The 23,391-nt window shown below is 51.9% G+C and overlaps 1 protein-coding gene and 1 long non-coding RNA gene across 2 annotated transcripts in view; one reads left to right on the top strand and one right to left on the bottom strand.

Moving 5' to 3' along the window:
* The window catches only part of LOC121138361 (protein FAM102A), a 31,146-nt gene extending 7,766 nt beyond the window's left edge, over nt 1-23,380 (top strand). The window contains exons 2-11 of the mRNA XM_040741074.1: nt 12,379-12,499; nt 12,707-12,736; nt 14,645-14,761; nt 16,808-16,854; nt 16,991-17,148; nt 18,698-18,802; nt 18,884-19,100; nt 19,513-19,634; nt 19,727-19,796; nt 21,000-23,380. Coding sequence (XP_040597008.1) covers nt 12,379-12,499; nt 12,707-12,736; nt 14,645-14,761; nt 16,808-16,854; nt 16,991-17,148; nt 18,698-18,802; nt 18,884-19,100; nt 19,513-19,634; nt 19,727-19,796; nt 21,000-21,045 — 1,033 coding nt within the window. The 3' untranslated portion in view covers nt 21,046-23,380. The remainder of the gene's footprint in view (nt 1-12,378; nt 12,500-12,706; nt 12,737-14,644; nt 14,762-16,807; nt 16,855-16,990; nt 17,149-18,697; nt 18,803-18,883; nt 19,101-19,512; nt 19,635-19,726; nt 19,797-20,999) is intronic.
* Nucleotides 6,932-14,622, bottom strand: LOC121138362. The gene is made up of 2 exons (XR_005875420.1): nt 14,246-14,622; nt 6,932-7,178 (listed from the first exon to the last, which is right to left on the bottom strand). It is a non-coding gene; the product is annotated as an uncharacterized LOC121138362 (long non-coding RNA).
* Nucleotides 23,381-23,391: the final 11 nt, after the last annotated feature.

Genomic DNA, 23,391 nt, shown 5'->3' on the forward strand with positions numbered 1-23,391 from the left:
GCCAAGGACTTGCTTTTTGCAGACTGTTTCCTCTTCTAGAGGGTACTCACTTGAGGGCAGGAGAACTGCTCAAAATCAAGGTTACCTGATCAGCACATGACCAGGCCCTGGCATCTCCTAACAGCTAAACCTGCCAAGAGAGGAAGTGCACAACTGTATCAGGAGGACCGGAAGCTGGGTCCCATTTACATGTGAAGTGCCTTCCTCTCCCACCACTTCCTGTCTGCAGGGCTGGACTCTGCAGACGTGTACAGGCAGCACCTGTGTCTTATACTTCCCCTGGGTTGTTCCATGATAGTTTCCTGGTCACCTTATGTGTCTGGAACCATGAGGATACAGTCTGTACCTCTGTAGGATCCCACCTGTGGAAAATGAATTCAGACAGTGCTGAACAGCTCTTGAAGTGATGAGAGTTTAGGGTGGATAGGGTTAGAGGTTGGTAGTGGGAGAAGAGTAGCGTTTTGTTGTTATTGTTGTTTTTCAAGATAGGGTTTCTCTGTGTAACAGCTGTCCTGTCTTTACAGACTGGACTAGCCTCGAACTCACAGAGATCCATCTGCCTCTGCCTCTCCAGTGCTGGGATTAAAGGCATGTGCCATCACACCTGGCTCAGACTTGCATTTGATTTATTGCTTAGTTCATTACTATTTTTATGTATATGAGTGTTTTGCCTTCATCTAAGTCTGTACACCATGTGTGCACAGTGCCCATGGAAGCCAAAAGACTGAAACTATAGTTACAGATTGTTGTCAATATCCATGTGCCTACTGGGGATTGAACCCTAGTCTTCTGGAAGAACACCCAGTGCTCTTAACTGCTGAGCCATCTCTCTAGGCCCCAGACTTGTTCTTTAGAATTACCAAAGATAGCAGTAGTAAGGCAGACAGCCTAGGGCTTCCAGTTACAGGAGGGCAATTGTGTTAAGCCAAGAAGGGTATCTTCCTAGTCACTGTCACAGACCAGTTCAAAGCGGGAGCCATCCTCTGCAGCAGCCACCGTGAACAGGAAACATAGACAGAAGGCCCAAGGCAAGGGTCCATGATGATACTTATGCAGAGTTCAAAATGTTCTGATTTGGAAAAGATGAGGTTGTGTTTGGTGGAGTTGGGGCCAGCCATATCTTTAGGGCCTCTTAGGCCTCCAGAATTGTGCCTAGGCTTTGTTAGGTGAGTATGTTCTCTCTGAGGACTTGTGAGCTGCATGTCTCTGCTGCAGAAATGAGCCTTGATGCCATTACCTCTGGGCTCTAGGTGGGCACCAAAGCTTTCAAGACAGACACAAGGGTGCATGGAAATCTGAAGTTGATCTTTGGGATTTTTCCTGGCTCTTTCTGGTAAGCCAACCTGAACCGTTCCAACCCGAAGAGTATCGCTCTTGTGTACAGGCAGTGGTTCATTTTGGCAACTGCAGGCAGTCTTCTTGGGCTGGGAATTTTCCTTCTGCCACTCACAGCCCCAGCAGAGCAGGGAGGGCTTCCAGGCTCCGGAGTTTAGCACTTTGAATGCTGGTGGCTCCTGAGGTTGCCACCAGACCACTGTGTATCAGGACTTTGCCTGTGATGGGTAAATGAACTCTTCCATGGTACCTGGATGCCATGGTGAACCTGTTACTACCCACCGTGGCTTCTGGCTCAGAGCACATGTTCAGTGAAAACTGATGTGGCTAGTTTCAATTCAGAGCAGTCCTTGAGGGGACCCGGGGCTGGAAGCATACAAGGAAAGGGTCATATTTCTTCTTTCTCCTCCAGTTGTTGCTCCTTTCTCTTCCTGAGGTTCACCTGTTGGAACAAGTATGATTAGAGCTGAGCCACTGCCCTGGCCGTGACACTTGTGGTCTCTGCCTGAGGCCCATAAGCAGGAAGAGACCATCAGGTCTACCCATCTCAGAGAAGTGCGGAGCATAGAGGGGTTGGGGTTTTGCTACTAAGCTTACGTCAAACCCAAACCCTCACCTTTTGTTGGCTTTGAGGCAGGGCCTCACTATGTAACCCCGGCTGACCTAGAACTCATTATATAGACCAGGCTGGCCTGGGTCTCACAGAGAGCCGCCTGCATGTCTGTATCTCTCAAGTGCTGGGATAGATGGTGTGCATCACTACATCTGGCTTCTCACACTGTCTTTGGGGTGAGTCTTTAACTGATGTGCTCCACTAAGTCTCAAGAGATGTACCCTGAGCTCAGCAGCTCTCATGGGGGCTGTGTTTGCTAAAAGGATAACGGGAAACAATTGTATCTGGTTGTGAGGCTAGCTGTGCCCATTATGGGTACAGGTAAGACAGCCTTCTTTTTTTTTTAAGATTTTATTTATTTATTATGTATATAGTGTTCTGTCTGCATATATGCCTGCAGGCTGGAAGAGAGTGCCAGATCTAATTACAGACAGTTGTGAGCTACCTGTGGGTGCTGGGAATTGAACTCAGAACCTCTGGAAGAGCAGCCAGTGCTTTTTTTTTTTTTTTTTTTTTTTTTTGATTTTTTGAGGCAGGGTTTCTCCGAGGCTTTTGGAGGCTGTCCTGGAACTAGCTCTTGTAGACCAGGCTGGCCTCGAACTCACAGAGATCCGCCTGCCTCTGCCTCCCGAGTGCTGGGATTAAAGGCGTGCGCCACCAACGCCCAGCTGCAGCCAGTGCTCTTAACCTCTGCCTGGGCCACAAGTCGGGTGGACTGCTTGGGACTTTGGGTTTCAGAAGGCATCCTCTGTAACAGCCATTATCACACAAGGACCCATCACATGACACTGTTGAACAAAAGGGCCCAAGGCAAGACCCATGATGGCACTTGAGTAGATAGAGTTCAGAGGCACTGTGGTTCAAGAAGGACAAGGTTATTCTTGTTGTGTGGGGCCCAGGATCGGTCTTCAAGTCTGCAGGGCCTCAGGTGTCCACTGAGGGGGTGGAGCCCTGTGAGTCAGGCCCTCATGGTCCTGTCTGACCCTGAGCCCTCTGTCCTGTGGTTGGAATCTTGGGTAGCTGCTGAGGACAGCTGGAAAAACAGGTCTGAGTCAGTGCCTGGCTGTGAAGAAAGGTGACTGGCTAAATGACTCCTGATTATCTTGTCACCTCAGAAGTTCAGAGTAATGGGTAATGCTTTGTGTTCGGGAACCCCTGGGTAGCAGATGCAGTAATGATGGTCCCTGGCCCCACAGACTCTAGAGAACAAGGGGCAGCCACATCTGGGAAGCCCCTATCTGGAAGAAGAATGAGAAGACTTGACTATGGAAATAGAGTATAAAGATCTCTCCTTCAGCTGTCAGACCCTCAGCGCTGTCTTTGAGGACAAGAGACAGCAGTGAGTATACAGATACCCAGCCTCCTCCCTCTGGGAGCTTGGCCGTGGGAGAGGCCTTGCTTGATCCCTACCCCATGTGTAGACCCCGTCCTGTGTGCACAGGAGGTACCCTGGGTGAAGGTGTCCCCATGACTGTTGTCCAGTCGTTTCAGGAACCAGGCCTCAGGGACAGGAATCCCTCTTTCCTCTCACTCCCTCCTCCCTGAGTGAATCAAACACCACCCAGGTCTGAGTCAGCCAGGAACTGGTCACACATTCCTGGCCACCTGCCACACCTCTGGACATCACAGCTGGGTTTCAGGCCTGGGTCCAGGGCAAGGGAGAAGGCTGGGTCATTGGTTTTTGCTGCCTCCGGACCACCTGCCTCTGAGATCCCTCCCTGCAGAGGTGTGTGCGGTGTTTAGACCAGGCGCCAGCAACTCCATGAGAAAGGAGATAGGATGGTGGCTGAGACTTGAAGAGCCCTGGTGTTCATTGGACCCATCTTTGTTTCTCTGAGACTCTCAAGTGGGTCTGCTGGGTACAGGAAGGGGTGTTCCCTGAGCAGATCCAGCTCCACAGCTCAGTGTGTGCTAATAGTCTGCCTTTTAGGAGAGGAAGCTGGTATCACATCCCAGTGTAACATCCACTGTGTCTTCATGCCTCTGGTTTTAGCCTTTACATGGAAATTAGTGTTGGGCACCCAGAGTCAGACAGCCATGGGTTCAGGTCTCAAACCTCTAGTCAGTAGACCTTGGACAGGTGAACTTTTGAGCCTTGGGCTCCTAGCCTGTGACATGGGAGTGATGGACTATGGAGTCTGTGACTGTCTCTCCTTTGGTATGAGCCCAGTTGCAATACCAGCTCTTCCCTTCTGTGTAATACTTGTGGTAAAGGATGAGGCCACAGGGCCTATGGTTCTGGCATGATAGACAGTCATGCTGTCACTGAGCCCTGGAATGGTTCTCCTGTGTTGGCAGATTTCCCAGGGATCCTGCAGGGTTGGAGCTTGGGGTACAGGCTGTCCCTCAATTCCTGTACGATCTGCCTCAAGTCCCTGGACTCCCTGAGAGTTAGTACCCTGATCTGTGAAATGAAAGTAGGGAGACAGCGTGTGAAAAGCACTTGTACTTGGTGTACAGGAGGACATCCAGGGAAGAGGAGCCAGGGGGCACCTTTGTTTAGTGCATGGGACTGGACCTGCATTTGGTTTAAAGCCAGTAGTTTACTATGGATCCTTTAACAAGAGTTTGAGTATGCAACCCATTGTAGAGCTCTTGCCTAGCATGCACACAGTACTGTATTTCTTTCTTTCTTTTTTAATTTGGTTTTTCGAGACAGGGTTTCTCTGTGGCTTTGGAGGCTGTCCTAGAGCTAGCTCTTGTAGATCAATCTGGTCTTAAACTCACAGAGATCTGCCTGCCTCCCAAGTGCTGGGATTAAAGGCGTGTGCCACCACTGCCTGGCTCAGTTCTGGATTTCAACCCTAGCACCAACAATAAAAAGCAAAAGATAGTGAATGTTGGCACCATTTCAGAGTCGGGTTCACAGGCGTTTGCCTGGGTGGTAGCATGAGCTGCCTGCGTACCCTGACTGTGGAGTAGAAGGCAGGGATGGACAGCTACACACCAGTGTCTGTAAGTAGAGGATGCCAGCACCTACCTCTCTTGGGCTTTTTGTAGTCAGCCCCCACGTTACCTGCCTGAAGAATACCAGGGTTCAAACCCAGGCGTCTAACCCTGATGCTCCTAACCCAGCAAGCTGGAGCACCTGTTCACGCCGGCCGTCTTTCTGCTGCATGGTTTCTGAAGTACAGCTTGTCCACATTGTGCCTGGTGGGTCACTTGCCAGTGTCAGCCTGTGCTCCCAGCCTTTTGTCAACCCCTGAACCATTTTTGGGGTTCTTGCCAGCAGGGGAAAAGGCAGCATGCGGCCCCAAGGAGGGGCTTCTTCAAGCTCTCCAGTGTTGTGCACAAAGTGGCTTGGCTTCTAGGAACTCCTTGCTGCCTCACCACAGGAGGAGGGACTGGCGTGCTGAACTGTAGGGAACTGTTTCCCCTGCACGTGGCCCTGAACTCTTAGCAGGAGCCAGACACGGTTGGGCTGCCACGTTGGCCCTTCTGGCCTACATCCCCTGGACAAATGCCTTGGCTGGTCCCTGGGGTGGGCCCCTCCCCAGGCAGCTGTGCCGTTCTCTTTGGGAAAGCACTGACAGATGTTGTCGATTTAAATTGTTTCCTTATTAGACTCTCACTTAGGCCAGGGCTGCCTCTCAGCAGCCCAGAACATAGATTGCGTTACTAGGACCACTCATTCCCTTGAGGAACCAGGGAAAGCCTGGGGGTTCAGGCTGTTGCTAAAGTCAGGGGGGGCAGGCTGGTTAGCAGGAGTGGATGCCAGATGATGGAACTTGTTCTGGTGCCTGTGGGCTGAATCAGAGGACTAAGTCTCCAGGACCAAGGAGCACAGCGAGGGCTGGGAGGTCCCTGGGGTCCTGTCAAGTGTTTACCTCTCTGATCAGAGTTACCTGTAAGTGAGTGAAGAATGGCTTCCAAGGCCCCTAGTAGTACATCTCAGCTGGAGCTTATTTGGTTTAGTCTCAAGACAGCTTGTCATGCCTGGAGTTTGTTCAACTCTTAATTGGCAGAGTGCAGCTAAATGTGCCACAAAGAAAATCCTCATCCTGCACAGCCAGTGGTCCTGCAGGCTAGTAGACATGTGTATGCTCACTTGTGTCTGGAAATGCCTGTTTAGCTAGGATTTACACGAGCACCTAACTCTCTGCCAGTCCAGTGCCCCATATTGAGCATGCCAGTGGTGGTGGTAACTGTACCTATGGGCATTTACATTTACGTGTGTGTGTGTGTGTGTGTGAGTGTGTTTGCACATGTGTGTGCATGCTTGAGAGCATGCATCGTGTATGTCGGGATAAAACTCAGGTTGCTAGGATTATACACCAAGTGTCCTTTCCTGGTGAGCCTTTTAACTGACCCCTGATGACAATGTCTGGGAAAGTGAAGTGTTGTAGGTGTTCCTAAGTCACCCTGGGATTCCTTTTTTCTTGTTTCTTTCTCCCATGGCAACTGCTAGTCCTGCTTCCCCCATAGCACCAATTCTGGGGAGAGTTCCCTTGGGCCCATGGGTTCCTAGCAGCCTACAGCTATGAGGGAGCTCCCATGGCAGTCACTCCCTTGTCGCCTGTGTGGTGGAGACCCAGGGCCACCAAGCTCTGGGACCCTGCTGCACCTTGTAAGCAGTGACGCTGCTAGGTACAGTATTTGTTGCCGTGAGCGCTTTGCTAGGAACCATGAAGCCAGGCTCTGGGGTGACTCCCAATAGGGACATTGCATTTCTGTCAGAGAACCTGCCACGTTCCCCGCCCTCTGGGGCCTCTTTGTAGTCTTGGTTGTTGTGAGCCAAAGAGGCCTTTGCCTCCTCCATGGTGTCTGCTTATATCTTCCTTCTTTGCAGGGGTCAGGAACAACTGAAATGGCATGGTGGATTGGGGAGCCTCGTGGCCGGGAGAGCTGGTGTCCTGTGCGTTTGTTCCGTCCTGGCCCTCAGCTTCTTCACATGCAGAACAGGGATGATAGTTACACAGGCCTCAGGATTATGGGAGAGTTCTTTCAGTCCTGTACTCGAGCCATGAGTCCCACAGAATAAGCTTAAGACATGGGGGATGCTTTATTGATGTAGAGGGGCCAGGAAGCACACAGAGTAGAGATCCCACTCTGCCAGCTCGGTCCTGGACTTTAGGGAAAGAGGCCATGGTAACGGATGTGGGCCACGTTAGTGTGGGACTCTGATGGTGGCCAGCCACATTTCTTGATCCCAAGACACAGCAAGGCAGATGGTAGGAAGATGTGGCTCTGTCGACACTAGGTTGATGGACTTCTTTATGTCCCACTTGAACTGAGCAGACAGAAGGGGGTCACTGCCACAGCCTCATGCTGTGGGCCCGCCGCCTCCTCCCTTTCAGGCTGTCCTGTGTTATTCTATTGCTGGGGACTTCTTTTTCTTTCATCTTTACCCAGCTGACTCTGCCATCACTGCCCTCATACATCTGTCCTCTGTAGAGTGCTCTCGTAGCCCTTTAGAGACACTGGCAGCTGCCAGTTGTTTCTTGTGTAACATGTTTCCCACTCTGCTCAGGACCCTTCACAGTGTTCATTCCATGTCTGCAGCCTGAGCTGGTGCCTGCAGCCACTCTCCGTGGAGACCTCACAGAGGTCTGCTTGACAGTTGGATACAGGTCCAACTGTATGGCGGCCTGGGGTAGGCAGAGGCAGTCAGGGAGTCAGATTGGGAGAGTCCTAGAGCCAGGAGAGATCCAGGAAGTCCAAAGCATCTGAGACCACTGTTTTGTGGGATGCTTACTCTATTTTAGGACAGTTCAAATATATGTGTGGTGCCACAGAGGCCACAGTGGTTAAAGGGCTTGTCCTGCCTCACTGGGATTTGCACATCTAAGTGTGTTTCTTAAAGCTAAAAGCAAAACTTGCCTCTTTAATTACCTGTCCCTGGCAGTGGCAACGGCAGCGGGAAGCAGGGATGCACACCCTGAAACCCCAGACTGGAAGAGCTGACTTCCAACCCTGATAGCACATTGTCCACACTGACTCAGCATGCCCCCACTTGGCAGTGCCTCAGGGTGGTAGGGGTGGGCCCTGGCTATGAATCAGATACTTGTGGCTCAAATCCCTTTGCTTATTATAACCACCCATCCTAGCTTAATTTCCCTTTCCTTTAAAGTTAAATCCTTCCTTCCTTCCCTCCTTCCCTGTTTTTTCGAGACGGTTTCACTCTGTAGCAGCCTTGGCTGTTCTGGAACCCTGTCTTGAACCAGTTCTGTAGACCAGGTTGGCCTTGAACTCACAGAGATCCACCTGCCTCTGCCTCTGCCTCCCAAGTGCTGGGATTAAAGCTGTGTGCCACCACCACCTGGCTTCTCGAAATCTAACAGACTTGACGAAACTTCTGGCCATTGTCCTTTCATATCAGTATGAATAAGCCAGATGTCCAGGGAGCTAGCAGTCCAGGGTTCTGGTCCTTTTTGGGCTGGGGTGATCTCTGAGCCTTGGTTTTTGCCATTTATTTAGTTAGTTATCTGGGTCTAAGCACACTAAATTCTTGTGATTTTACACTTGCTGTTGTCTGGCTGCATCCTGAGCCATGTTTTCAGGGGAGAGAGTGGGATATACACTATTTACATCTTAAGTATAATTTGTCTTTTCACACTGTCTTGATTTCCATGGCTGGCCCACTGTGCGCCTGAGGGATGGGGTATATATTAGGCACTGCTATGCATGAGCCTGTGGTGCCCTTGCAGGCCCAGCCGCTGCCTTCCTAGCACCTCCCCGTCCATTGAGGTTGCAAATGGTATAAGGTGGTGCTCAGTTTCAGCATCCTTGATACTCTGGTTAGAGGGGTTTCTGCTGTTCCCTAGAGTGGCTTTTCTGCTTCTGATGATTCTCTATACGCTAGGATTCAGAGGAGTTAGTTCCCTTTACCCAGGCAGGCATTGTGAAAATTTTCAACCAATGTTAACAGTTAGTTACATGTGCAAAGCCTTAGGTTCAATTCCCAGTACCACCAAAAATGCAAGAGAAAAAAGAAAGGGAAGGAGACTTAGTGTGTCAGTAGGAGAACCCTTGCTTATCTAGCATTCCTAAGGTCCTGTGTTCCATCCTCATCTGTAGTTTGCAGACACTCAAGTGCCTAACGGTGGCCTTCATTTGCCATACGATGTCATGGGCACCTGGATTTTTCTATGCACACCATCTCCCATGTGTCCTTTTGAAACCATCAGAGGTGATTGTAGAAGCCCTCGTGTATCTGGCTTTTCCTGCTGTTCTGCCCTCCATCCCTCCCTTCTCTCTTTCCTTTTTTTGAGACAGGCTCTCATTATGTAGCCCGATCCATCTCCTGCTGTCCCAGGCAGGAGTGCTGGGACTAAAGGTGTGAGCCACTAAGCCCTGCTCTCCTTCCCCCTTTTCTTTTCTCCATGTAGCCCTGGCTGTCCTGAAACTAGCTCTGTAGACCAGGCTGACCTTGAACTCAGAGCCCAGATCGCCTTCCTCTGCCTCCCAAAAGCTTACCTTTCTACCAGTTTCCTACTTAATGCCACTAAGCGGTTTCACATTGGAGTTTTTGTTTCTATTTTTGCTTAACGTGGCCTTACCAGCTCACCCTATCTTACCACCCCACATGATCCCTTTGTAATTTGGGGCCAAGACTCCCTCTCTCCCCCTACCTGTTTTGGAGTCCACCTCTCTGTGGTTTTGTTCCTCAGTACACACATTGGCCTCGGGGTCTTTGTTGTTTCTGCTTCAGCGTCTTGTCTGTGTGACTCACTCCCTGCCTCAGGGCTGCTTTGGTTTGAGGTTACTTTCTTGTTAAGACCTCCCCTGGCCACCTCTCCCTCACAACTGTCTCCCTTGACTGTCCACTGTCTGCCTCCTCCCATCCCTTTTAACACTAGGACATGCTTTGCCTGGGTTTGCTGTGTCTCTTACCGCTGTCCAAGTAGCAGCCCCTCAAAAGCAGGAATTTCTGTCTGCTTTGTGTTCTGCTCATTTCTCTATTCAGGACATTATTAACTATTCAGGATATTATTAACTAAAGCACATTGTGGGTGCTTTAGTTGATGGGTCCTAGCACATCGTGGGTGCTTTAGTTAATGACTCACGGCTGCCCTTTTGACAGCCTCAGTCCTTCCTGTGGGCCTGAGTTCTTGTCCATCTCATGCCTGCTCTGCCTGGAACCTCCCTGTTCCTCAATAGGGACTTGGGTCTGGGCCTGAGAGTGTACCTCTAGAATTTGGGTGAGCTGTGCAAGCATTTCTGAACTTCTTTTCATTTTCCTACAAAAAATGGACAGAGAAACAGCCCCCTCTGTGTTGAATCGTGGGATGGGGTTACAGCAGGTGCTCAAGTGACCACTACTGGTGTTTATTGCAGCCTTGCTGTGACTCCTTGGGGGTGGGGGTCTGGAAAGGCTGCCTGCTGCTGCTTTTCCCCAGAGGTGGTGGCATGCGATACTGATTTTTTGGAGTCCGTATGGGAAAGGAGGGTGGCTCAAGGCTGATCAAATAAGGAACTCTGCCCTGCTCACCTTCCTGTAGGAGGGAATAAGCCTGTCACCTGAGCCTGGGAGAGCTTCATGTGATTTGCTCTGGCCTGGTCTGGCAGGACTGATGGGAACCACAATTGAGCCTCAGGCTTCCTAGCTGGTATGCCCATAACAGTCTCAAAAGAGGGGTGGGCAGTTTGTTATCAGCCTTTGTTCCCAGGCTCTAATGCTAATTCCCCTGGGCGTTTCAAGTCCCATCCTTCCTGCTTCTGCAGGTCTCCAGCAGCTGCTTCTGTTCTTAGGAGGGGTGGAGGTGGGGACTGGGGTCCTCACAGAGTGGTTCCCAGTTCTGTTCCCTTTCAAGCTTAGGCCTCAGTTGCTCAAGAGTGATTTTCTCTGCCTTTCTACTCCCTGCCCGTGTGTGCTCTCTGCTTCCCTCTTAGCACATCCATGTGGGCAAGGCAGCCACGAACAGCTTCAGACACTCAAGCTGATGCTCACTGGTCTCCCTCCGCACTGGCTATCCTCCTCGGTGTTTCCATTCACCAAGTCTGTCCTCACAGGGCCTTTGTACTGCTGCTTGCCCTACCTCTCTCCACTCTAAGCTTTGCTGAGGAATCACTGCTGGGAGACTCATCTCTAGACACCTGTCCTGCTTTCCATGTTCCTATTTATCAGATTGGCTATGCATTTTGTTTTCTGTTCTACTCTGAAGGTAGACAGCCTGGATTCCAGCCTGCTGGAGCCCCAGTGTCACCAACTATTCAAAGGGGTGACACAGATCCACAGCTGCCCAGGCTGCCATGAAAAGCAGGAGGGGCCTGAGTGCAGCCCTCACTTCAAAGCCTCAAACTGGCAGGGTAACCCTTGTTCCTGGTCACTCAGGGTGTGGGGAGGTGACTTCTCAGCTGTGTGACTGCCCATCCAGTTAGGTGGGACGCACTGAGTGGGGGTGCCGTCCCACACTGCCTCCTTCCCGGGGATGCCCCTGCCTGAGCACCAGTTCTACCAGGGTGTGAGGGAGGGCTGTGCGCTGCTACCACCCTAGATCTTGCTGAGCTCACCACAGAAGTTGGTTGAGGTATAGATAAGCTGCCCCCAGAGTTCCCATCAAATAACAGCCACCTCCTTCAGAAGATGGGTTGTTACTGTCAGATTCTTTGTAGATAGTGGCTCACAGGCTTTCTCTAGCCCTCTGAGCAGGCTGTGGTGACTCCTGGCTTTATTGTTTGTTTGTTTGTTTTGTCTTTATTTTTTGAGACAGGGTTTCTCTGTGGCTTTGAAGGCTGTCCTGGAACTATGTCTTGTAGACCAGGCTGTTCTCAAACTCACAGAGATCCACCTGCCTCTGCCTCCCGAGTGCTGGGATTAAAAGCAAGTGCCACCACCGCCTGGCGACTCCTGGCTTTGTAATTTGATGGTGACTGGCACCTGGGAAGCAGCATACAGCATTGGCTTTTATGTTTATTGTTGTCACTAGAGGAATCTGGCTGAACCCAGCTGTGGACGCAGCAAACTGAGGTGAGAGCTTTGACCTCTTATCTGTAAATGGGAAGACTGAAGTGAGGGTCACATAAGGTGTCTAGCAGGAGCCTGGCAGGGGCTGTGATAGTGGCAGTGGAGGAGCAGCCAGGGTCATGGTGCTAGGAGTAGAGGCTCAGCAGGCAGTGGCCCTGAAAGGCTGGCTACTTCAGCCTTTCCTCACCCGTGGGTGTTCTTTGATTCTTTGTTTTTCTTTTATTGAGGGCGGGTGAGCGGGTGGGGGGTGTCAAGATAGGGTTTCTCTGTATTGCCCTGGCTGTCTTGAACCGTGCTCTGTAGACCAGGTTGACCTCAAACTCACAAGACGAGCGCCACCACTGCCCAGCTGATTGTTTTTCGTTTCATGCTTTTCGTGTGTTTGTACAATTATGTTATCATAGTCTTATGAAAACACTCGGCAGTGGGGCCTTGCCCTGTCCCTGATAGGACTGGAGTGGGGGTTGATGCTCCACATTAAGCTCATGTTCACTTGCCCCATGTTCATCTCTCCTGTCTGAAGGGAGGAGGTGCAGGAGAATTGTGTACGGTGGCGGAAGAGGTTCACCTTTGTGTGTAAGATGAGTGCCAACCCCGCCACAGGCCTGCTGGACCCCTGCATCTTTCGAGTGTCGGTGCGCAAGGTGAGGTGGGTTCGTGTGGCTGAGCCAGAGCTGAGGGTGGGTGTGGGACTGACCACCTGCGGTTTTAGGCCCCTTTTCTGTCATGTCTACTGCAAGGGGAAATGTGGCCTGTTCCCCTGCCCTCTGTGTTGTTTTCATGGTGCTTTGGGGAGCTCTCCGAGAGGCCAGGATTTCCTAGTCAAGCCCTCTGTGTCTCTGTCTCTGCAGGAGCTGAAAGGCGGGAAGGCTTATTCCAAGGTAAGAGGGAGGGCCTTGCTTCACACCACTCCCTTCCTTCTTCCCTTTCCTGGGACTTCACTGGTTGGGCTAGGAGCTGGTTAAGAACTTATCAGAGCCGGGCGGTGGTGGTGCCCACCTTTAATCGCAGCACTTGGGAGACAGAAGCAGGCGGATCTCTGTGAGTTCGAGGCCAGTCTGGTCTACAGTGAGTTCCAAGACAGGCTCCAAAGGTACACAGAGAAACCCTGTCTCAAAAAACAAAAAACAAACAAACAAAAAAAAGAGCTTAGCAGAGATCACCCAGCCTCTGCTTCCTAATTGCTGGAACTAAAGGGGTGTGCAGTGTGCAACCACAGCCAGCTTTGTGTGTGTGTGTGTGTGTGTGTGTGTGTGTTGTGTGTGTGTGTGTGTGTGTCTGCGCGCTACAATTTTCTAAGGAAAAGAGATGCACATACAAAACTGAGTAGGCGTGCATATGACTTAGAGAAACGGGAAGGGGGCGCTGTGTGCACGTGTGCTTGCTTGTAAGCAGCCTTTGTTCAGACTGATGTAAAGAGTGTGCAGCTTGAGCCTCTTCCTTACCCAGGCTAGCATGCACATCTTTTCAGGTCACCTCAGCTTTCTGTGTTCTTCCTAATGGCAGCAGTGATATAGATTCAGCCATTCACTGCTGTTGTAGAGCTGTGTTTACCTTCCGCCCTAACCCCTACTCCCCCTCCTGGCTTCAGTCCTAGGAGTAAAACCTTTCCTATGGGAAGAATTGGGGACTATGACCTAGCTTTGAATGAGCATGCTCTGCCCTCCATCTCTCTTCTCTGGGGTACTCCTGGCCAGCCCAGCATGGGCGGGACTGCGTCTTCCCTTGTCCTATCTCTTACCCTGTGGGAGTACCTGGGATCAAGGTAGCATGGGCTCTGACGTCCCCACTGCTAGAGCTCCAGAAGCCCACAGCTCTGTGTGCCTGCCCTGGCCCAGCAATGGAGGGGCTGACAAGGTACAAGTGTCGGCGTGTGAGGACCGCCAGTGTACAGCCAAGGAGCCTTCAGCCCACATCAGAAGCAGCACACCTGTCCCTGCTGCTCCGTAGCAGGGCCTCACCATGGGCTTTATCTATGATGCAAAAGAGGAAAACGGGGTCCCTCTGAGTATTTGGATTCTGAAGCCTGTGCCCCTAAACACTGTAGTAGAGACCTCTATGTAACTGGTGTACAGTAAATGTCCCAGTTAGTTTGCCGTCATGGTGACCCCCAAGCCTGGCATCCTCTCAACTTCAGCCTCAGTTCCTCCATTCAGACAAACTTGGATTCCATCCGATTCATCCCTGTGGCCCTGCTCGTCTGTGCTGCCCATCTGTCTCTCATCTGTACACATCTCAAGAGGAATACGTGCAGACTGGTTGGAGGAAAGTCCTCCCCACGAGCCTGAGCACCAGGACAGAGGAAGGGCTCAGTCCATATGTCAGACTCTTTGCTCTTCCCTCCCCCGGGGGTCCCGCCCACTCTGTAGTGTTGTATCACCTCACCCTACCTCAAGTTCCCACGGGCCTTCCCTTCTCCTCTGCCTGCTCTTCTGTGAGCTCCTGACAGCATGGCCTTGTTCCCTGGGGAACAATGTGTCTGTGTTACAAACAACAATGTCCTTTCGTCTCAGGCACACTGGCCCTAGTGCACCCTGGGACTCCATACAAAGGGTGCTTTGTGCCACTCAGGGATGTGAGCTCCTTGCTTTGTTACATTGGTGCTGCTGACCCAGGACCCTGTCCTTGAGTCCTGGTTATGAAACAGCCAATTGGGGCTGTGGGGTGGTGAGCCTGTTGGGGCTGTGGGGTGAGCCTGTCCTCCCCTCCGCCCTCCCAAGTTAACCCCTCTGGTGCATCTGTAGCACCCACACTCTCTGCAGCCTCCCATGTTTTCTTTTCCCTCCCAGCTGGGTTTCACTGACTTGAACCTGGCTGAGTTTGCAGGCTCAGGCTCCACCGTGCGCTGCTGTCTGTTGGAGGGGTATGACACCAAGAACACCTGCCAGGACAACTCCATCCTCAAGGTACCTCCAGTCTCTTCTGTCTTCCCAAGGGGTAGGGACAACAACTGTAGCTCCTCATCAGAAAATAACGGAGTTCTCAGAGATGCTGGGAGGATGTGGGTCCCTAGGTCGTGGTCTCAGTTTTCCCATGCATGGTTGGGTGTGATCCCCGCCTTCCAGAGGGTTTGTCAGGCGCCTTTGTCAAGGTGAACTTTGTACACATACCTGTCCTTATCTATCTTGTGGCCCTCACAGCAAGCACAGCTGATGGGTGTGGTGTCTGTCATTAGCTCCAAGTTTGAATAGGAGGGAGTCATAACAGAAGTTCCATCATTTACCCTATCTCCGTAAGCAGAGTTAACACTTAATCCCACCAGTCATTTAACTGCACAGCCTAGCTCCTAATTGTTGCCCTTCATGTTCTGAGACTTCCTGTCACCTGGTGAGGTATAGGCGAGCAGAATTGATGTTCTGGACCCATGAGCACCATTGGGGCATATGCTCTGAGAGCTCCAAGGCAGGCCTGTTCTGCTGGCCACTCAGGTTTCCAGAAGCCCAGGTAGCTCACTTCCCTCAGGCAGCTGGTAACTTGTCTTCTTAAAAAGAAAAGAAATACCCAAGTGTCTGAACCAGAACACCTCTTCCTCCCTTTCCATACCCTTTTTTACGGTCTGACGAGAAAACCGGTTTGTCCTAACACCAACCCTGAGTTGACCTAGGAGTGGCCAGCTGTACCTGGCACAGAATTAGGCTTGAGGTAGTCGACAGAACTTGAAAAACACCAGAATAGGTTTAGGCTTGTAGATGTGGTTGCATACTGTGTAATCCTAGAATTTCAGGTTGGGGTAGGAGGATCATGAATTTGAGGCCAGCAAGACCCTGTCCTAAAAATAAAAAATAGCCGGCTGTGCTGGTGTATGCCTTTAATCCCAGCTCTCAGGAGACAGACAGGAGGATCTACTTGTATTCCTGGGCATTCGGAATTACACTAGACCCTGTAGAACGTGAAAAAAAGAATTGGAAGGGCTCAGACTGGTTAGTGGAAACTCTTCCCAGTGGTCTGTGCACTCACGGAAGTGGAAGAGGCCTGGAGCCAGGTGACCTCAGGTTCAAGGCCAGTTCCCCTATATCCTGTCTGTTAAGTTTTGGAAAGTCAGCTATCCTTAATCTTGCTTCCCTCACCTGCAACGGGGTCTGCCACCTATTTGTAGACTTTTACGTGGCTGATTAAAATGATCCATAAAATATCCCTAGCCCAGAGGTTGTGATGACACCATTACACTGAGGTCACTGGTGGTCTGGGATTTGAGCATTTCTTTCCCGTTCTGTTACTCCATCTCTGCTCCCCCCTTTTTTGGGGGGGTTGGTTTTTCATGGCAGGGTTTCTCTAGTAATAGTCCTGACTGTCCTGGAACTCACTTTGTAGACCTGGTTGGCCTAGAATTCACTGAGATCCTCTTGCCTCTGCCTCTCAAGTGCTGGGATTCAAGGCTTGCGCCACCAAGGCTTGGCTTCAGCCCATATTTTAAGGTTCAAACTTAACCATGTTTGGACCACTGGCAGAGTCATTTGCAAGTGGGTTCTAAATTCCATACTGGTTGCATATTTCACTTCATTTTTAAAAAACTTTTGCCGAGCCATGGTGACGCACGCCTTTAATCCCAGCACTCGGGAGGCAGAAGCAGGAGGATCTCTGTGAGTTCGAGGCCAGCCTGGTCGACAGAGTGAGTTCTAGGACAGCCAGGGCTACAGAAAACAAAAGCAAACAAAAAACTTTCAGCTAGCTGCTGCTTGCCATGGTGGTCCCTGTGGGCATCCCCTATTCCTTGTGGGGCTCCTTGAGCTCTGCTCCCCTGGAACTCACAGTCCACTTGTAATGTATAATTGCAGGTGCTGACTAGCTGCACTCAGGTGGTAAGCGCCAAGTGAACCTTGTCACTCCTTCCCCTGGGCTGCCCACTCTGTCCTCCACATAGGACACAGGGCTCACTGTTGGCAGGTAGAGCCCAGAGGCTGACCTGGGCTGCATGTTGGTAGCCAGTGCTGATTTCTCTCCTCTACCAATAGGTCACCATTGGCATGTTCCTGCTCTCTGGAGACCCCTGTTTCAAGACGTGAGTGTTACCTTGACTGTTGGAGGGCTGGGGGAGGGGCCATGAGAGATTCTTCATTCCTCCAGGCTCTGGAGTACCTGTCTTCATCTGGTCCTGAGATTCGGGCACCCTAGTCATACCCCTCTGTTCTCCCAAGGCCACCATCTACTGCCAAGTCCATCTCCATCCCAGGCCAGGACTCCTCCCTGCAGCTGACCTGTAAAGGTGGTGGGACCAGCAGCGGAGGCAGCAGTAGCACCAATTCCCTGACTGGGTCCCGGCCCCCCAAGACTCGCCCCACCGTCCTGGGTTCAGGTACCGTCTTCATGTGCCTATCTTTCCACTGCCTGTGACTTCAGCGTCCTGTCCCAGGAAGATGCCTATCAAGAGGAGGGTGCAGGCATAGTGGCGCACACCTTTAGTCTGGTAGCTCAGACAGGCAGGAGGCTCTCTGGGTTCCCGGCTAGCCAGGGCACACTGTGGGCCCCTCTCTCGGAAGGTGGTGGGGTGGTGGAAGAGGACACGGGCCTCCGCTGCCATTGCGTACGTGCTGAGTGCCGTGGTGGCCTCAGCCCCACACACCCTCCCAGAAGCTCCCTCAGAGCAGGCAGGCAGGCAGGGAGGCCTTAGATGGCTGGTGGCACATGTTGCTCTCCAGCCCCACGAGCTATGATGGACCTAACCACCAGGGCTTGACTGTCGCCCTGGGTGCTGCTGCTGCTGCTGCCTGCCTTGGCTTGGCAAGTACCATTGCTCTCTAGCGAGTGGAGGCTGGGGCTCAGAGGAGAGAGCTGTCTAGACCAGGGCACCTCAGTGTCGATGCTGCCCTTGTGTAAACTAAAAGGCAGTAATTCTCTCCTAGCAGAGTGGCACTTGAGGGCCCATGCGCCTTTGCAGCTGGTTCCTCTGCCATAGACACAGCATGTTGAGAACTTGAGATCTGCCTGAGCTAGTGTGGTACCTGCATGCAATCCCAGTGTGGGAGGGAGGTGGAGACGAGAAGATCAGAAGTTTACATAGCACGTTCAAATCTACCTGGATTACGTAGGACCCTATCTTAAAATTAAAATAAAAACTCTGGGCATGGTGGTACACACCTTTAATTCCATAAGTCAGAGGCAGGTGGATCTCTGAATTAGAGGCAGCTTGGTGTATATAATGAGTTCTGGGCCACTTGCCTAGTGAGACCCTATCCAAAAACAAACAGACAAACAAAACCCTGCCTGGTTTTGGTTGGGAATATGGCAGGCCTGAATCTAGCCTCAGCCCGGGTGTCCATGCTCCTCTCTGGAGTGGAGGAGGTTGGCAAGGCTGGAATGTTGGCATCTGCAGAGCCATGCCTAGGTCCCACCTAGTTTCTTATGTTTACAACTGGTGCCAGGAAAGTTGGTTTGAATGACCTGCAACATAGCTGTTGGCCTGACTCTTGCGGGCTTGTCTGTTGTTCCATCCTCCTCCCTGCTGGCTCTTCCTTTCCCAGATTTGCCCGTGAACCCAAGTTCACTCCAGTTTCAAGGCCTCTAGTATGCTGTCCCGTGTGTCTGGAAGAGCCCTGTCCTTGCTGCCTCCTGGGAAAAGGCTTGCCCAATCCACAGACTGACCAGGCCTCCATGGATGCTGTCCCTCTCCAAACCACTCACCATGGTTGTGGATAATGGTCTCAGCCTTTGTCCTCAAAGATCTTTAACAGATACTCTACTTGTGGAATGGGTGACCTATGGTTCTGAGGGTGGCCTGTGGCTTGAGGTAGATTGCTGCCTATAGCCCTTGAACTTCAGTCTGTGGACTGGAATCCCATGGAAGTCTTGTTGAGAGGAGGATTGTGGGTGAGGTGGTACCTTCGTAACTTTGCTCCTTTCCCCAGGACTGCCAGAGGAGCCAGACCAGAGCCTGTCCAGTCCTGAGGAGGTGTTCCACTCTGGCCACTCCCGAAACTCCAGCTATGCCAGCCAGCAGTCCAAGCTGTCTGGTGAGTGGTCAGGCCTTAAACTTGGGATCTCCCACAGCCCTGGGCCCCCGTATTCACCTTCCCAGTATTGTCCACCCCCAGGTTACAGCACAGAGCACTCTCGCTCCTCCAGCCTGTCTGACTTGACACACCGCAGAAACACGTCCACTAGCAGCAGTACCTCTGGTGGCCTCAGCATGGCTGTGGAGGGTCCTGAGGGCATCGACAGGGAGCACCACCCCCCTGAGAAACCACCTCGGCCTCCTGAGAAGCCACCACGGCCTCCACGGCCCCTGCATCTGTCAGACCGCTCGTTTCGGTGAGTCCTGTTATTTGGGACTTCCTGGTAAACAGAACACTTGCTGTCCTCTCTACTTCTTTGCATTTGACCACACAGGGACAACAAAACAGATTCCCCACCTCAGAGTGTTGAATGGTTATGATTTAACCGTTGTTGGTTGCAGAAGCATAGCTCTTGCTTACCCAGTGCTGCTGTTTGTGGTTTTGTGTATTACTCTGTAGACCCAACAGACCTTGCTTGAGCCTTAGATCCACTGCTTACATGTGGTTTGGCTTCAAGCAGGTTACTTAGCCTTAGTCCTAGTCTGTCAGCAGCTGCCCCTGAAGGCGAATGGGGGCGCTGAATGACGCAGCCTGGGATGTGCGTAGCGTGTTCTGGGGCTGTAGGTGCTGGGGCTGTCCTTGTCACAGTTCTGTCCCTCACTCCCAAGGCGAAAGAAGGACTCCGTGGAGAGCCATCCAACCTGGGTAGACGATACGCGCATTGACGCAGATGACATTGTGGAGAAGATAATGCAGAGCCAGGACTTCACTGATGGCAGCAATACTGAGGGTGAGCTGCCCACTTGGGGCCAGCTGGGGTGATGGTGGTCTCCAGAGGCCACCCCTGCCAGCTCAGCCTCTCCCTTCATTGTGTCCCCACAGACAGTAACCTTCGGCTGTTCGTGAGCCGTGATGGCTCCACCACACTGAGCGGCATTCAGCTGGCCAACAGGTAGGGACTGGGGGTGGAGGTGGGGATGGGGCGGTGTAAGGGAAGCCTTTTCCTCGAGAGAAGCCTTCCCACCAGCCTGGTTCTAGAGCTGCATCAGTCCCATATAAACACAGGAGTCTATATTAATTATGAAGCTGTTGGCCTTGCTTGTTTCTTACTGGCTAGCTCTGACTTAAGTATTTACCCCATAATTGTTAATCTAAGTATTTCTCTTACTGGAGAAGTTTCCGGGCTTCCTACCCCATGGCATTACATCTTGACTCTCCTGTGTTTCTCCTACCCAGAGTCCTCCTGGATTCCTAGTCCCACCTATCTAGATTCCTGTTGGCCCAACAGTGCTTTATTGACAAATACACAGGACTTCCCCAACAGGGCGGGGGGGGGGGATGAGGTGGGGGGCAGGGGTGTGGTAAGGCAGGCACCAGAACCCCTGACCTGGCTTTGAATACCTGTTTTGTCACTGATGACCTTGGACCCACCCATCCCCAGAGTCCCTTGCTGTGTCTTCAGAGTTCTTTCCCACAGGTCTTTGTGCTGTGAACTCCAGTATTTCTGGCCCCCCAGGCCTTTGAGCCAGTGAGTGAGAGTAGTGTCCAGAATCCAGGGCTATCCTAGGACTTTCTCTTGAGTTCCTGGGAGCTAAGAACATGTATTTTGAATTTCTGGATCCAGAACCCAAAAACCTTTGTGAAAGGGGTGTCCTGTGCTGTTCTGGTGACCCCTGTTGGCCTAGGCTAGAAATTACAACTACCCTCTCAACAGCAGTCCTTCTGGGTGGAGGCGCAAGGAAAGTGAGAAGCTGGGATTTGGAGATTAGAGGAGAGAAACCTGGTTTCTACAAGACTTAAGCAGTGAAAAGACTAAATGCAGCCCCTTAACTTTTTCTTGCCTTCTTAACAAATCTTACAGTCCCTCCAAACCTGTTTCTTCATCTGTCTAATGACACAGAATAGTCCCTCTTTGCCAGGGTGGTACATCCAGATGTGTACACATTGATGTCCAGAGGGGATCAGGCACAGCCATGGACCCCCCTGGCTCTGATACTGTTTCTGTCACCCTGAGCATGTCTGGAGCTCAGTTTCAGCCAGTCTGTGAGAGACTGGTAGCTGTGATTGTGTGGGAAGTACCCAAGGGCCTGACCCAGGGGGAGTGCTCAGTCACTGACGATCAAAGGGCATATGCTCACCTTTCTCTCCCCCGCAGAGTCTCCTCTGGAGTCTATGAGCCCGTTGTGATTGAAAGCCATTGAGGGACCAGGTGACCAGCTGAAGAAGGACCCTGCCGCCTCTGCCACCCAGGCCAGCGGCATTCCCGAAGGAGCAGGATCTTCCCTTCGGATCTGCTCTGCATTGCGTCTGTGCCCCCTCATTCTCTAGCCACACCAACCCCAAAGCATCATTCCACGTCCTTCATCCAGCCTGGAACCACTGGTCCTGGGTGCCACTGTGAATATTGTCCTCAGAACCACTAGAAAACGGGGCACGATGGAACTGGCCAGGACTCCCCGGACTAGAGAGGACCTGGGCCCAGCAAAGAATACACAGCCACTGCTTCATGTTGGGGTGCTTGTGGCCGCCTTCCCCCAGACCCACTCACTTCAGGAGCAACAGCTTCAGCCAGGCTACCAAGGCTCTCGCTCCTTTGTCCTTGCCCTTCAGGAGCGGGACCACCCCAGAGTCCTGCCACCTTGGGCCTCTGCTTTGTGCTTCAGCTGTCGCTCTCTATCCTGAGGAGACCTGCTGGCAGCCTTCTCCTAGGAGCCAAGACCTCAGACCCCACCCTCATCAGATGCTCTGCTGCTCTGCAGCCTGCACTTTGCACATACTTGTCCCCAGCACAGCCGCTGGTCTTTGCCCTTCTCCAGGACTCCTGGGTGCTGTCTGCTGTGCAACCAAACCTAGGGTACAGTGGCCCGGCTGGAACGTGGCACTGCCCCCTCACTGTAATTATTCCCAGCTCGGACCCAAGACTAGAGCCGAGAAAGGTCTGAGCATCATGGTGCCATCTGCCCAGGGCTGGGTCCTGAGCAGCTGGCCTTCCTGCAGGAAAGGAGGGGTGGGCCCAGCTGTGCTGGGTAAGCAAAGGCCTCTTCCTCTGCTCTCGTGTCAGCAGGCCTGAGCTGGGTTCCGGGCTGGGGAGGCAGTCAGCCAGGTGGGCTGTGACTGGATGGACTGGAGCTGGTTCATTGCCAGACAAGCCTCAGGCCTCCTCTGGGCAAGGGGCATGCTTTCCCTGGGGAGTCTGGCCCTGTGCCCTGCCCAGGCCTTCCCCTTACTGCCCACCTTCTTGGTACAGCCCCGCCCAGCACTTTGTCTTATTATTTGCTTAAAGGAGGGTACTGGCTGCCAGTCGGCCCTGGATGAACTCCCACTCCTTTGAGCTTCTCTCATTTTGTATCAACCCAGCAGGCTGGCATTTCCTTAGCCCTGTTTAGTGTTTTCCTTTTCCTCCTGAGTTCACAGCTCTGAATCCCCCCCATCCCCCAGCAAAGGGAGGTAGGTGTCTCTGTTCGCCACTCCACCTGCATCTCAGCAGGGCTGGGGGGGGGTATGGGACACTGGTTCTATGGGTGGGAGATAGCTGGACTCCCAGGTCGGGAGGTTCCTTGCCCAGTTTCTGTCTTCCTTAACTAGCAAGTTGGGGCTGTGGTTTTAGAACTCCCTGGCGTTGGGACCAGAGCATTTCTAGGGATTTTGTTGCCATTGTTTCAAACACCTGGTGGCTCTTAGAAAATGAATGTGAGAAGGTGCTGCCTAGGCAGAGCACGGCTAGAGAAGGTTCTGCTCAGCTCAGTCCTTTCCTTCCCAGCAGGTACCTGGCATCTAAGGGATGCTGGCAGCTGTTTCTAGGTGAGGTGACCCCTAGAAGATGGAGATAGCATTATTCTTGCTTGTCTGTGACTTTGGCCAGTCAATTATTTTGGTCTGGTTCAGAATTCCAGGGCTCCAACATAAAGCAGTTGGTACTATCAGGAAGACTCTTCCAAACCAGGAGCCCAACCCAAGCCAAGGTGTGAACCAGATGGTCACTCCTGCCACACCCACCTGTTCTAGGCACTGTGCTGAAAACATGGCCACACCAAATAATCATTGGCAGGAGCTGGAGACTAAGAGCCTGTCTCCAGCCTAAGGGTCCTCTTGAGCTCAGTGATTCCCACAGGGTGCCCAGAGCACCTGGACTTCAAATTCTATATACAGAGATAGGATATATTAAGATATATTTTTGGAAAGGAATTGGTCTATGCAATGCCAGTTTGGAACCCTCTTGAAAGATAGTTTAATGTTTCTACTAGGGAGATATAAAGATCCACAATATTTTTAGGGTTCTTTTCCAGCTACCCCAACAACTGATCACACCGTATGGTCTGGCAGGAAGGAGGGGTGGGTCTTCCTCTGTGACGAGGTGATGGGGAGGAGTGTTTGCTTTTGTTCTACTCCCTCCTTTCTAACAATGTTGCCGCTGCTCCCCAGCCCATGGGCTGTTTGTACCTGTGTCTCAGCTTATAGTAGAATATAAATGTCATATGGGGTAATCAGCCTAGTGTCAGTGTTTGTTGGGGGGAATAAATGTTGATGTTTTTGTTACTCTGTTTTGT

The sequence above is a fragment of the Mesocricetus auratus genome, unplaced genomic scaffold, assembly GCF_017639785.1.
Source record: "Mesocricetus auratus isolate SY011 unplaced genomic scaffold, BCM_Maur_2.0 contig_11966_pilon_obj, whole genome shotgun sequence".
Lineage (NCBI taxonomy): Eukaryota > Metazoa > Chordata > Mammalia > Rodentia > Cricetidae > Mesocricetus > Mesocricetus auratus.